Source organism: Melanostigma gelatinosum, assembly GCF_949748355.1.
Source record: "Melanostigma gelatinosum genome assembly, chromosome: 3".
NCBI classification, from domain to species: Eukaryota; Metazoa; Chordata; class Actinopteri; order Perciformes; family Zoarcidae; genus Melanostigma; species Melanostigma gelatinosum.
Window position 1 is genome coordinate 16,035,830 of NC_136636.1, and position 15,514 is coordinate 16,051,343.

Sequence of the window (15,514 nt, forward strand, 5' to 3'; positions counted from 1 at the left end):
CTTTTGGCTGGTTCAGGACTCGGCCACTGCAGTATTGTGTCATTTCACAGGTGTGTGGTTGAAACAGTTTGTTGAACTCCATCTGATCATTGCTGAAATGTGTTTTAGGGTGCTGATGACCACTTGCTGAGTCGTCATCGAGCGCACACTTCTGAATGATCCTTCTTAAGATCTGATCCGTTTGGCCTCTGCATTACTTCTGATCATTCGTTGTTGACTCCTGGCTGTAGCTGCTGTCCACACAAGCAGAAGGATTTTTCTTTGTTGTTTTTTTCAGGACATTTGATTTTAATTTGAAGGTTTTGAATCCCAAACGTTGCCTTAGGTGTACTTAGGTACGACTATGCAACCGTAACAGAGCCATTAGTTGTTTGTTTCTTCTTGGTTTCAATGAAAGGGTACATGCACAGAATCACATTTGATTCCCACGGCAGCAGTCTGAAAAAGAACAGAAAATACTGAACATCAGCTGCTAAGCAATGGAATTGCACACAAAAAAAAACCCCAGACTTGTACATGGTGTCTGGTTAATACGAAGGTGTAGCTTTGTTCTTACGCTCTGCAGAGGAAAGGCAGGGACGTGAGGCGGGGGATGCACACTAATGGTTGGTCTATCACGATGGCGTTCATGGCCTGCTCCACACAGTACTGGGGCTCCAGAGGCGGTAGGAACAGTTCCACTTCCTCCCTCGTGGGTTGGTATTTAGCATTTTGACATCAAACCCAAGCAGCCACACACACAGCAGAATGACAAGTCCATTCAACCATATTCCTGTGCTGCAATTTGTACAGCAGTCCACAGGAATTTAATTGAGCATATGAACATAAACGTTTCAGAACGATTACTGCCAGAAAATACGTTGTAAACGTCAATCTAGACGGAACAGAAGCAAGCCAGCAAGTCTTTAATAATTGAGCTCATAAAGGAAACGTGACGACATAATGGTGGATATTTGGTGTGTCTTTGTTGGTTGGGTTGAAATCACCGCATTCATGTTTTAGGAAATAACATTTAATGAAAGGATGTGATTGAATTTGGCACGATGTATACATTTTGTTTACATACCGTATCTTGCAGCCTTCAAACATGCCTGTGTCTACGATGTCTTCACTCCTTCAGCCTCCTCAGCCAGCAGCTCATGTGCCAGACACTCGTGGAAGCCCACTGCAGCAAACCTACTGGCACAGTAACCCTGTCTCAAACGAAAATCAAAACTGCTGTTGAAGAATTTATTATTTACACACTTGTTTAAAATACCTCAGACCTGCTCAGACTGCTGCTTTTGTGAAATGCATTTGAATTAGATCCTTTATTTGCTGACTCAGACAGAGAAGTGAGTGAACAACAGTAAAGCTGTCGTATCTTTGTGGTGCAGTGATGTTTCTCTCTCCCTGGTTCACCTCGACATAAGCTGTGCTGAAGAGACCCAGGACGCCGGCAATGGTGAAGATGTGTCCATCATTCTGGGCCTTCATCTGAGGGAGAAAGGCCTTCACTGTCTGAGGCATGCATGCACACACACACACACACAAATACACACGTACATTGTTAGATTGCAGCATGTTATTATGAGGCAACAAACCGTGTAGTGTTCATACGACTTCAATGACTTAAAAGTTGCTCAATGTGAAGGAAGCTTATGTTTTCAAGCAGCTTCATATTAAGAGGATTTATGCGGGGATCCTACTGTGGAGTCCATAGTGTGAAGGGGATAAAGCTGTTAACGCCATACATTTTACATGTCATGTGTCACACTGTGCACAATAACCTGCTCTGTATAGCAGCTGAGGCTGAAAAGATTGTACATTGTGAAGATCAAAAGCTTCATTTCCACCTTTCTAAATTTCAGTCCATGCTAAATCATTGTCCGTGTTTGACTTAGAAAGTGTGCCACCGGCAAAACCGGCCAGATTTGAGTTTGCACACAATGAGTATGAACACAATTTACTCCCTGACCATGATTAGAGAAGCGATTATCTTTCTGGATGAGCAGATTAATAAGAAATTTCATCCTAAGTACCTGTACCGATCTAACATAAAAATGAATGCATAGATCCTCCTCTGTCCTCGTGGTAATAGGATGTTTAGTACTATGTAATAAGCCATGGGCAGCTGGACTTCCTGTCTGCTCTAAAGGATGTTGTCTGAGAGGCCTCAAGACTTTGTGATTGGTGACATTTTAGTTTTGACTAAAGAGTTCTCACCCAGAAGAGGGCATGGCAGTTGACTTTCATGGTCCTCTCGATGAGTTCATCAGGACAGTCTAACATCCGCTCCCCAGCCACCACTCCAGCGTTGTTCACCAGCATTGGAACGTCCCGGCCCAAGTCCTTTCGCACGAGCTCAGCGCTGCGATACACATCGTCCCTGTTGGTCACATCCACCGTGTAAGCGTGCGCCTTACCCCCCCATCTCACGCACCAGCTTGGCTGTCTGCTCGTTGGGACCGCTGTTTATGTCCCACAGCACCACCTCTGCCCCGTGCTTGGTGAATTCCTGAGCAAAGAGACGACCCAGGCCGTCACCTGATCCGGTGATCAGCACCAGCTCGCCATCAATGGGCTTGGTGCGCGGGAGCAGGAAAACCCGGATAGAGTTGCGCAGGATGAAGTAGATCACATCTAGCAGCATCATCTGGAGGTCCATTAGGAAAATCATCTTGAACTACTTTACTGCTGATGGTCTTGATCAGCAGCCTACAGCGGATTACACTTCACACCTGCAGGTGTGTTTCCTACGGCCTGACTAAGCGTTAGACTGTGTTAGTGAAAAAGATGCAGACAGCCAAGCTGGTGTTTCCCTCCTCCTGTGACCCGTGGCCTTCATCCGAGGTTTATTGAAACACTCTCCTCCCGGATTAGAGGAAATACCTTGAGTTCCTCGTGAAATCACTGTTGATGCAAGTTGTGAATGTATGCTTCTTCACCATTACTGAGACAAATCACATGTGCCAGACGGCATCACACTGAGTGAAAGATTCTTGAAGCACATTATTATTCTAACGTTCACAGCTTGCACATACTGTACACTCAACATAGGCTACCTCTAAATACTAAATTACACATAACTATATGAAAAACCTGCATCTTTATTTAAATATAAATATCTGCATTACATGTTTATTCAAACATCTCAGTTTATCTCTCAGGCATATATAAACAGCCTCAACTGTATTAAAGAATATTTTATATCATGTGTTGTGTATTTACTGTATGCAATCATAGATAAGTAAGAAAATGAGAATCAACATCTGCTGATTGAGTACAAATACTCAAACCTTATAGGCTGGTGTACGTCTTGTACACTAGTGCAGTGGCTCAGATGTTTGTACTGCTGCATCACAGCAAAGTTGTAGTTAATCATTTAATTAAATTTACATTTTTGGTTCACCGTGGAAGCACACACTTTAGTTCCAGTTCTACCTCTGCCCCGCAATCATATTATTAAATGAGAACATAAGGAGATTATGTTAATGGGAAGTTTAAATCTCTGCATTGTTACTTATGCCCCAAGAAAGCTGCTTAAATTCACTGGCTTGAGAGAGCTAATGCATCGCAATAATCACCTGCATTGTTGTAGCTGATATTACTACCAGTAATGTAAAGGTTATCTATGTATATCTGCAGTATATTTGAAATATAATGAACAACAACATTTTAACCAGGTGGATTTTTTTTAACTTTTTCTCGCAACAAATATTTATATATTTATTTTTTCTAAAGCACAGAATGTATATACAGAAATAGGCCAAGGCTGTAAAAGGAGTTTGGTTTAAATACTGCCAATAATTCTGCCCGACTGCGACTTGTTGAGCAACACTTGGAAACAGCAAAGATCACGTCAAAGTCAGCGCCTTAGATCTGATGGTGAAACCTGAACATTGGCATGCAGCTCAAGTGATGTGGATCCAGTGGGCAGCTTTTTTCTGATTGTTTGCCAGCCAGTTGAACAATATTTTACTGCAGTGTTTTCTACTGGCGGGAAGCCATCCAACACCGGGCCATTTCTGTATTTTCAGAACTGAGTCAATCGAATCTGTGCAACTTTCAATCTTCAAGTTGCCTGATGAAAAAAGAGAAAGACATTATAAGAACAGGAGAGAGGGTGTGAGTGGTGTCTAGGGCTTAATGGAGCAATCAATGCTCATCGTCTCGAAAGCAGTTTTGTAGGGGGCGACAAGGTAGAGCCACACACATTTCACTGTGTCTATATATGTTTCCCTCAATTGCTCATCATGAGCTTGTGTGTTTTGAGCAGCAGCTATAATCTTTCAGCTCACCCGTCTTTCTGTTCCTATCTTCTCCCTGGACACACACAGTGGAAGGCTACTGGGAATCTTAGTTCGAGTGAGCCTGCACTGCCCACATTGTTGTTCTTTTTGCATGAATAACCTCAGCCACAGGAGTTTCATTAATCCACTGTTTTCACATGTTGAGGCACATGTGGGCCTGGGAAGCTGGCTGCTACGCCAACAGAGAGAGAGAACGAGAGAGAGAGAGAGAGACTTTATGCAAAACTGGGGTTTTGCAAGAGATTTTTTGAAATATTTTACCGATGGTTTCTACAGAAAAATGTAAAATGCCACGCAAATGCTTCCCAGTGGGGGGCATATGTTACTCTGTTTCTGCCACTCAGCCCCAGTAATTAGGTGTGCTTTCTTAATTGAATTCAGGCAGGCTAATGCTGAATATATTGTAATGCAGGACAAACTATATTGTAAATTAACATACAGTGAAAAAGATTTTGTTTTATGCTTTTGGGAAGATGAAGCAATGCATTTGGAGAGGTAACAAATCAACCATAACACTTAACTTTATCTACAGTGGTGAACTGTTCCTTTAAGAGACACAGAGTTGACACATGAATAACTTCCAACTCACCGGTCAGTGCCTCAACTGCTGCTGGTCGCATTACTGACCCGACCGATCACAGATGAGAGGAGTGAGTTATGATTAAGACTTTAACAGGACAGAACTTTCAAACACTGGTGAATAACTTCTGATTGGATTGCTGCTAAATCTATTAAAGTGTTGCATTATAACAGAGCCCACGAAACGAGTTGGACTGCATGTGGTGCGGACTGTCGTGATGACAGTCGGGAGGAGCAGTTCTGTCACCTTGGCTTGTCTCGGGCTCTCTTTACTCCTCGTGGGTCCGTGTCAGTCGGGCTGTCGGGAAACGGGTCTATGTTGCACCGGCCGGGACCCGTCATGCATCAGCAAAGGATGGAGGCCCGACGGGTCCTATGGCCCCTGCTACTGCGACCAAGCATGTGTCTCCACTCTGGACTGCTGCCACGACTATGAGACAGTCTGCCCAGGTGTGTTCGTGCTGGCAAGAAAACTTCTGTTTATCAAATATGAAATTCAATGTTATCTATTACAACACATTGTAATGTTGATATTAGTGAGACTGACTTTTTTGTTTTGCTTTGAATTCTTAATAAAATAGCCATCATATAGCCTACACCAGGAAAACATAGGCCTAACCAAACTGATACAATTACATTTACATAATTATATTATTATTTCGTATTTAAAGCCAAATTTGCTGTGGAGCTCTAGGTGGCTTTGACAATTGGCTTTCATATTTACATATGATGTCGCTGAAATGTTCTGATTTGTTGACATTCTCCCTCAGCTGCATGTGCTCTGTCTCTTCTCCCTCAGCACTGTCCTGTGTGGTGAGTGAGTGGACGGAGTGGTCAGGCTGTGCTGAGCCCTGCATGGCCACAGTCCGCAGGCGGAGCAGGACGATCCTGCAGGAGCCACTCAACGCAGGCAGACCCTGTCCCAATCTGGAGGAGCAAGCCGGCTGCGCAGAGTACTGGTCCCAGCAAGGGAACTGTCACAACCCACTTGGTGAGAAAAATCTGCATGGATCCTTCCGCACATCTGTGTGATCATCACATTATTCTCTGACCCTCGGTGGAATAACTTAATCCTGTTATCTAGTCCAGGGGTTCTTAACCGTTTTGACCTCGGGGCCCAACTTTTCAAGTACAAAGTGTCCCGGGGCCCACTCTGACTATATGCATCAAAAGTGTCAGACAACCTGTAGGTCATACAGAAACAGAGCAGTGGGCCTTTGGAGTCAGTCAAAATTTCAGATTTTTGTCCGCATAAAATAAAAAATAATCTTTCAGTATAAATAACTGTCTGTGGCTGTATCTGTACAGGTAAAGGACAGTATAGGGCTGTAACTACACTATCAGTGAACAACTGCCTCAAATTTGAAGAAGATTGGACAAAGTATGACCATTCTACAGAGTTTCTTCCATGAAGAGATCCAGGCGGAGCTCTAAAAGGACATTTGGAGACCCAAATGGACACATGGTACCCACATGATATTCTGACACACTAAAGGTGTTTCTCCCTTTATATTTTGATATTATTTTCCTTTTATTATTAGCCTTTGCAAATTGCAAAAACTATGTATATATGGCAAAGACATGGTGTGTGAGTAGCGGACTTGCTGCGCTTAATGGCTGCGACCGAGCGCACGAACGAGAATGAGAATAGCTCAGTTACGCAAACGTTGGTTGACAGCTTATGGAAGAGGACGATAAGGTTTGTACTATAAGTACTAGCGTTTTCTGAAGGCAGTAGCTCCATGGTAACATCCGCTAGCACGTTGTCGGGTCTGTAATGTGTCTTTTACCGTCGAAATGCTGCAAGATACGACTTGCAGCGGTTATGGCGACTTTGGACAGTGTGTGTGTGGGCTCCTTTTGTGGAGAAACCATAAGAAATGAAAGAAAATCGATGATTTCTTTGCAAGGATGAGGATTATGGGCATGCTGGGATACCAAACACGGACATCTTTTGTGCCGTATTTGCGCAAACAAGCCGTAGGAACGGAAGGGGAGGGGATCGAGGATGCCGGTGTTGAACAGGCAAAACCCTTGTTAAATAAATAAGATGATACAATGTGATGATCACAAAGACATTTATTTATCATGTGTATGGAAACCTGCATACACAACAAGAAGCCCAACAGACTTTCCCACGAGCGTTGGATGTTTCGTCGCTTGGTGTCGCTTTATTTTTGAAGGCTTCAGTGCTTCGTTTGATAGCATTAGCCCACATTCCACACACTGAGCACTCGGCTCTGCCTCGTTGCCTCCGTTCATAAAGCTTAAGAAACTTAAGAAAGTCAGGGTTGTACTTGCGCACACATTTAGACTTTTGGGGGGTATGGCACCACTGTCGTCTTCATTTTTTCTTTTTAATAACTTGTCCATAACTTTCGCTACAGGCTAGCGGCTAGCTGAGTGTCTTCTTCTGCTTATTGCAGCTTGTTAAACAACTGACTGACGCATTACCGCCACCAGGTGGTGGGAAGCTATATTGTAACTGAGCGTCTCATGGATAACAGTAATATCTCTGGTGTCTTCAATTGATAACTTATGCGGTCCCGCGGCCCTCAGGTGCAAAACTGAAAGTTTTTCGCGGCCCTCTAGGTGGCGCTCGCAGCCCAATCATGGGCCGCGGCCCTATGGTTAAGAATCACTGATCTAGTCCACCTGAAGACAGCATCATTTGTGACGGTGAAAGTTATTATGAATAAATATCGCTTGGTATAGCAAGGTTATTCAAAAGATGAATAAAGATTATTGATGAAGCAATACCACATCTTAAGCTGAATAGATGGAACAGACTGCAATGTAAAAACAAAACCCACTCTTACTTGTTAACTGACCTGTAAAAGACAATTAAATAATACTGAAAACCAAATATATCCCTTCATACACCCACTAATGATTAAGAAGATAATTTCACATCTAATTCTGGTATTCAAAAAACAGAGTCACATGCAAAACAAGGGATTTGTTTTAATTACGGCCTTGTTGTCATTTTAGATATATGTCAACATTGTTAGATTGTAGAAATTTAGACTCAAAAGTTCTAATAATCCTACATGTGCTGTCTTTAATCATTTCATTAATATTCTTCATCATAATATATGCTAAAGTGGCAATGGAGCACGTAGTAAGAAGAGCAGAAATACAGATTTTAACGACCCAGTCTGTTCTAATACCTGTTTCTATTGACAATGATTTATACAACTGGACAGAATATCCTGTTCTGATGTATGTTTTGATGTAAAAGAGTGATCGTGGGACACAGATGCACAGAGTCTTAAGACATATGTCATAGTTCAAGCAGTATAATTTAAAACCATCTGATGAAACACATGAGTAAATCTGTTTCTTCGAGCTTCCCACCAGAGAATCTTACTTTCATGAACATTTTCCTGCAGCACATGCTCATTTAAAAAGGTATTACTGCAACATATGGTCGCATGTAATGTTCTCATCATGGATGGTCCCTCTGCAGTCCCAGCACTGATCATCACGGGAGGCTATGGCAACGCCAGGAAGAAAAGAGACATCGCTGACAGCAGCGACATTATAGGGTAACAAGTTCTGACTATTTTTTGCCTTTGATATGTTCTCATGTATTGTCAATATGCATTTACTCTGAATTTGGTTTGTGTGTGTGTGTGTGCGTGTGTGTGTGTAAAATAGGTATTGTGTCCAGTTTCAGTTGACCTCTCTGACTAAAGGATGCCAGCAGAGTTCGGGCCCACACACCCAGTGGATGCAGCACCTGAGGGAGGGCCACCATGTGTGCGTCGAGTGCCAGCCGCCAGCTCTTGCTGCTGGACAGACGCATTGTGCCGGAGACGGAGAGGAAAAGGAAGAGGGCAGGTAACAATGCAAAGAATGGAGAATGTTTTTCGCCATGATTGGAAAATTCAAAAATAAAGCTATGTTTGTCAGCTAACATTGAACAGTTTGTGTTGTTCAGGACATGTTAATGACCAGAAGAGATAGATACGGTATTTGTTTTTAAAGCCCAGCCGAGGGTTTATTCAACCATGAAATTAGATCTTCTCCCTTAACTCTCCACAAACAAAACAAATTATCCCAGAACGTTGAACGGTTCCTTTAAGGATATGCTATTGTAGGATAACTGTAGCCCATAAAATGCAAACCTAAAAAATTGCTCATCTTCTGTAATTGCATTGCTACAGAAACAATGATTGCATCATATGAACTCTTTGCAACTGACCATGTCGTTTTTGAGAGCAGTCCATTTACAGACATAACTTAAAGGTGCTCAGTGGAGTTTTCTTGTAAACAAATAAAAGTTATGTTTACATTCAGTGTGTCTCACCAATACACATTGCGTGGATCCCTGACAAAAGTGATGAATGCACTTCCTTCCTCATAAAACCTTTGCAAAGCTGATTTTCCATCGTTTACACCCATGTGTACTAGTAGGAAGTCTTCTTCTTTTCAGCTTTTATTTTATGCATCGTTGCAAATATTGCAGCATTACCGGCACCAGTAGATTTGTGGAATAATGGGAATCCATTGCCATGAATGTGTATGGCGTGCATGTGGCATGCACGTGACAAATAAAATGGGGAGCCACTCTGAGCAAACTGCTCCATAGCGTTACTAGATGTAACAAAAAACTCCACAAGGAACATTTCATTCCAAATCACATTCGACCTAACTTTGCCCCTAACCAGATCTACAGGACAAACATTGTTGCACTGCGTGGACAGAAGGTCTTAGTATCTGCACAAATCTAGCTTGTATAACACTGTTCTACCTTTTTCTGACACATTTGCAGCTGTCTGTATTTTAAGAGCTGCATTTATGGATCGACTACCGATGTGTCGATCAGTTGCGTTGGATCTCTCAGATCTGATCAGTAACAGTGATGACTACCACTAGATGGCACCATTGTTTATCTCTTGGATTTAAAGAGAAATCGTGTGACCACTATCTCCTTCCTCCTTCCATCATTCCTGCAGAAGACAGTCTCTCCAGTGGCAGGCGGTGGGAAACCCTCGATGCAGGGGTGTGTGGAGGCGTGTGTGGAGGCTGGAGGCCTGTTCCTGCCCAACAGCCCACAGCTTCCTCTTTATCTAACCTCCTCCTCTACATGTTTACTCAGACTTGTGTTTAAAGAACAATCTGCCAAAAGATTAAATACTGGCCACAATGCAATGCTCCTTTGTTCTTTCTTCTCCACATTAGTGCAAGTACATGTAAACATTTTATTAATGTGGCTGAATTTGTTCCAATGAAAATCCTATTTCTTAATCAGAATATTATACATTTATTGCCCTTACTGCTCAACAAATGCTTTAATATTACATATTCCTGTTTCGTTTTGCATTTAAAAATTGCAAAATTACCAGTAAAATAATAGTCAGAAATCCCTAATCAAAATGTAAAGTGATTTGATTTATTTCATTTTCGTCATCCAAGGGAAATGTTGCTTAAGAAATAGAAATATCTTCGGACATAGAGACACTTTTTTTTTTTACGTGACAAGTACTGGCTCTGTGTGAATCACAACCAGTCACAACGCCAAAGTTACAACATGCACTGAACAATAGAACATTCATACAGAAACAACAACAGCATAGAAAGTCAACAGGTAAAAATGAGTTTTGTTTTTTTACAAAACAGACAGCCTCGGGACCTACAAACAACATTGTATAAGAGCTGGCTAAGGTCGTTCAACTAACTTTTTTCAATTCCCTGGAAACAGTGTACTTTATAAAGACTGATGGCTTTGGCAAGGTTGGGGTCAATTTCACTGAGAGCATAAAACGTAGAAAAAAAATATAGCTTGTGTGTTTAATTTGTACTTGTTTTTAATTCGTCTCATGCTCTAATACTGGTTCCTTTTATTGTGTCATGTGTGATGTGTGTTTTACTCCATCACGGTATCCTGAACCGGCCCCAACCCTGTAATACAGTGTAATATTCAGAGGAATTGGGCTATTACTTGCTAAAGCAGTGGTTCTCACTGGGTTTGGAAACCACATCATTGAAAAGGTTCCTATGGGGTTCTAACAGAAAATAAAAAAGACCTGAACCTCTTAACAGATAAATTTAGCAGCTAGAGTGACAATCAACTTTGAATAAAAGTTACAAAAAATGCATTTACAGTACAGTTGGGAGCCTTGATATTGAAATGTTTGAGAATCTGTGCTCTTCATCTTAGTTTGTATCAATAAATGAGACATAAAACAAATGACCTGATTGTGTTTTCTTCATAAAGCATGATCGTTTAGTCCTTTGAATTACGCCACAAGGATCTCAGTGAAATGAAAATCTCTTTTAGACGATTGGCTCCCTTGGAAATGGAGGGTAGTAAAATGCCCAAATGAAATAAAAGCAAGGATGACCTGAAAAAATAAATGAATATTTTGTTTTGAATTATGGTGGTACCATGTCACAGTATCACAGTCATGTATGAAATCACAATGTTTCTTTTGCACTATGTCTAAAAGCTAAAGATGATCGTATTTTAGGATTTCTGTGTGTATGCTCATAGGTGTGTATATTTGCGTAGTATTTGCCCACAACACATTTCAGTTATCTAAAATAATACGTGCTGTCTGTTCATGGAATATTGATTGTCATCATTATTGAAGATATTTCAGTGGAACATGGTCCTTGGGGCTGGAAGTAATGAAATACATTACTATAATACATCGTTACTGTAACAAAAGTAGTATTTTGTGATTTCTTTTTTAAAAAATCGGTAATTTGACTTGAACTTAAGTAGCCTAACCAACTATTTATCACAAGTAACTACATTTCAAGTCGCTTCCCTTACAGGGTAAAAACAAAAGTCACATGATGAATTCCTGATAAACTGCGAGAATGGAACAGAATATCAGATCCATCAGCAGCTGCAGCAGAGAGGAGGTGGCAGGTGTGTGTCTGCGGCCGCAGGACAGAGGAGCTCCAGAAAGGAGACGCTCCGGAAATGATGACCATATAAATGTTTGCGTTCACCGGGCCTGATGCACGGGTCATGGCCTGGGGCTAGCACTTCAATCACAATCCAATTAGGGATCACATGGGCTGTGTTTGTATTTAGCATTGTAACATTACCTAGGCATATAGTTTAAACATTGTTGCATCTATCTTAATGAATCACGAATTTAATTAATGCAACATCCGGCAAGCATGCTATTTGATACCGGCTAACATGACAAATGCTAACATGGCGGAGACCCCAGAGGTGATTTCGATCTGCGCTCACTGAGGAACTTTTATTTTCTGTCTGCCTGATGTGACGGCATACCCTTGTTTAACGTTACATGTCTACATTTTCTGCTTTAGTGGTGTTTTATTCTACTCCGTGGGGTCAATAGCTCGTTTTATTTATTGTCGATCCTTTTTTGTCTAATTGTCTTGAGTTTTGTTTCCTCTCTTGTAAGGCTATATCAAAGAAGGCAGTTGTATATTCATATAATTAATAATAATTTGTATGCACAGTCTGGAGAGTGCCATTTGTTGGTTTGGACATAAGGGGTTTTCTTGCTGATGTTGTTCCACTTGTGTATAAGTTGACATTTAATGCAATCTACATGGCCTTATCATGTTTAGAATATATTTATACCAGTACTTTTACTTGAGTACAATTACTCTAGTACTCTTTCCACCTCTGTGCACCATAGAAAACCTAAATGAAGGGACAGAAGCTCAAATGTTGCTCCATGAGGGGTTGTGTGATCTCAATTCCCTTTATCTGAATGCAATTAAATGAAACTTAATTTAATTGATTTGACTGATTAAATAGACTCAGCGTCAGACATGTCTGACTGAAATGTGTTTCTTTACAACTTAAGAAAACATTTTTAAATCTCCACGGACATTTCGGTGTGACAGGGTAAGAGATGTTGGCATACATTGGCCCGGACTTTTCATAAGATAAAGATGAATACGCAGTGAAAAGTTAATCACGACCTAACATCCAACTGGTCTTTGAACCAAATGTTTCTCTTGTTGAGACTTACGTCGTCTAACCAAAAGAAAATGAAATGTAAGAGACAAAGTTTGCATCTACATCTTTTCGTTGTATAATTTACCTGTGCCACACTGTGTAAGGTGATATGAAGATGTTTATTGTGGGAATAATTAATTAATGCATGATTATAACCAAAGGAGCAGCCAGGCACAGCACGTTTTTGGGGAGACCTAAAGAATTATGCATTCTGAATGTCACCAGAAGTCATCTGAAAAATGTTTAAAAACTGCAGTCAACTGTTATGCCGGAGGACATTTTCTCACTTTAAAAATCAAATCAATCATTTGGTAACTCCTCTTTGCAGACAATATCTAAGTTGAAGATCTCTTTGAGAGTGACCATTTCTTTCTTTTTGTGAACTTAGCGTCTAATATTAGCAGATGTCCAACAAAGGACAATGATTAGAGATTTAATTAGATATTTCTCTTCAATAAAAAAAAAGGAACTTTGTGTTGAAGCTGCATACAATTCATTTATCACCGGCTCAAACATCCATCCTTGCCTAATGATGTGTTAAAATGTGCCTCCCCTCTTCTCAGCAGTAAATTAACCTGCACTTTAAAAATAAAGTAATCTCAATATCTCATGTCATTAGATTTGCAATTTGTGTTACAGCTGCATGTTAGTCAGAACTGAATATGGGATACAACAGAAGCAGGTTTTCCCCTCATGACATGCAGCTCATTCTTTCCCATTAAGTGGCAGCGACACTGCTCTAATGCCCTGGCTTCACTGCTGTCTCACACACACACACACACACACACACACACACACACACACACACACACACACACACACACGCACACACACACACACGCACACACACACACGCACACACACACACACACACACACACACGGTTCCCTCTGCCTCTCACAGTCATTGCTATTCCTCACACCTCAGCTCCTCTCACTATGGAAGAGCAATATGAAATGGTTCAACTCTGTGATTAAAACAGGAAATGAAATCAGGGTTTGTGATTAGACTCTCAACAACAACACCACCAAAATACATTTGGCGATCTGCTTCTTTTGACTTTTGACCAACATTGTACTCAACGCCTACATTTATACTTGTGCAATGCACTCTATTATTCGTGTCTTTCACTATTCTACTTGTGCCAGGAAGCTTTTACAGTTTGGTCTTTGATTTTCTTTGAGGATTGGTTTTGTCGGCAGTGAGGTTCTTCTTCATGTCTTGTTAACATTAGAGAATGTTATCATGATTCAAGACATACCTGCTCCTGAATTTTTTTTAAGATATTACAAAAATGTTGTAGCTTCACATTCAAAATTAGATTTCAAGGGGTTGAGGGAGGAACAGTGCGTTCTTAACACATTATACGAACTCTGCTTATATTGGCTTGGTCTATGAAGTCAATCCTAATATATGATTTAATTCACATTTTTAAGGTTGCGACTATGGTTAAAATACAGCACTTTTGTCCCTCTATGTTCTGTGTACGGTCGTTCATGTAATATCTTTAATTATCAGCGATATGTAAGACTGTTTCTCTTTGCTATGTCGGAATACAAACAGATAATAGAGAATGCATTCAGGGGACTTGTAGTATTTATGAAATGCTACAGAGATTTTAGACATTAACATAACAAACGTACAAGGTCCTTACATCATAATGTTACTTTTACACAGTACTCATAAATATGCACAGTGAGGAGTGGCTCTGCTAACATGTGACTGCATACTGTCAATTAATGGGCACATGCCTATGTGCGTGTTCTTGTACTGTATATGTGCTGAACATACGTTACATGCAATCAGACCTTCCCGCCCCAATTGACAAACCGTTGCTGAGCTGTTGCCAGCGTTTGACAAAAGCTGCTGTCACCATGGAAACTAAGTGTATATCTATGTATCCTGAACATTGTCTTTCATCCCTGTGTGTCTTTAGTGGGTGTGTGTGTGTGCTCATGCATGGGTTTCATTAGGCCAGGCATTTACAACTGACTTATGGTAAAGTTAACCTGGCGGTGTATATTTAGTGCCATTAAAGTTTATTTTGATGATTAAAGGAACAAAGACGAGATGTAAATCTCCCCTGCTATAAATACACGTATATTCCATTATCTGAGAGTGTGACCCCTTTGGACGCTTTCGTGTTGGTCAAAGGGAGGCCAATGCATGCTAAACATCTGTTGCTGAAATCTAAACTTTATGTCAGTAAACGTATATGGTAAAAAAAAAAGATATTAGAGGATTTTCAGCTGTTCCATTTTTTAAAAACGTCTCGTGTTTTTGTATGTTGACCGGTTGGGTGCATGCATGCTTCATAAATGTGCGCTTTATGCAGTTATCAAGCTTATTACCTCTGGCTCTTATCTTATGTTAGCCCATGTCAAAAGTTCTTGGTCCACTACCATCCCTTAAAAAATGATACTGAGGGACAAAAACAATATTCACTGGTCGAGATTTGAAAGTATTGGCCATTCTCACCATGACATGATAACATGGGGGGGGGGGGATAGCAAAATACTATTTAAGAAAGAGCACTCCTTATAATGGATGATTGGCTAAAGCCTCCAATAACTGTAGCCTCTGTGCCAAGACATTGAACCTTACACAGGATTACTCTTCACATATGACACAGCAGACTAGCAAATCACACATTTCTACAATTAACTTTCTCTTATCTAGGCTA

At 40.8% G+C, this 15,514-nt stretch overlaps 2 protein-coding genes across 2 annotated transcripts; one reads left to right on the forward strand and one right to left on the reverse strand.

Annotated features, from left to right (window-relative positions):
- Window positions 1–341: 341 nt before the first annotated feature.
- rdh20 (retinol dehydrogenase 20) lies at window positions 342–2,659 on the reverse strand (the record flags this gene model as incomplete). The annotated part of the gene is given in 7 exon segments (XM_079265250.1): window positions 342–438; window positions 557–688; window positions 1,067–1,103; window positions 1,106–1,193; window positions 1,402–1,500; window positions 2,206–2,409; window positions 2,411–2,659. Coding segments are annotated over 7 exon segments (906 nt in total).
- Window positions 2,660–5,089: 2,430 nt separating this feature from the next.
- LOC306775652 (somatomedin-B and thrombospondin type-1 domain-containing protein) lies at window positions 5,090–9,964 on the forward strand (the record flags this gene model as incomplete). Its single annotated transcript, XM_079266111.1, has 5 exons — window positions 5,090–5,321; window positions 5,671–5,862; window positions 8,341–8,419; window positions 8,532–8,714; window positions 9,833–9,964. The coding sequence occupies 5 exons, from the start codon at window positions 5,090–5,092 to the stop codon at window positions 9,948–9,950; spliced, it is 804 nt and encodes a 267-aa protein (XP_079122237.1). The 3' UTR covers window positions 9,951–9,964.
- Between the last annotated feature and the right edge of the window lie 5,550 nt (window positions 9,965–15,514).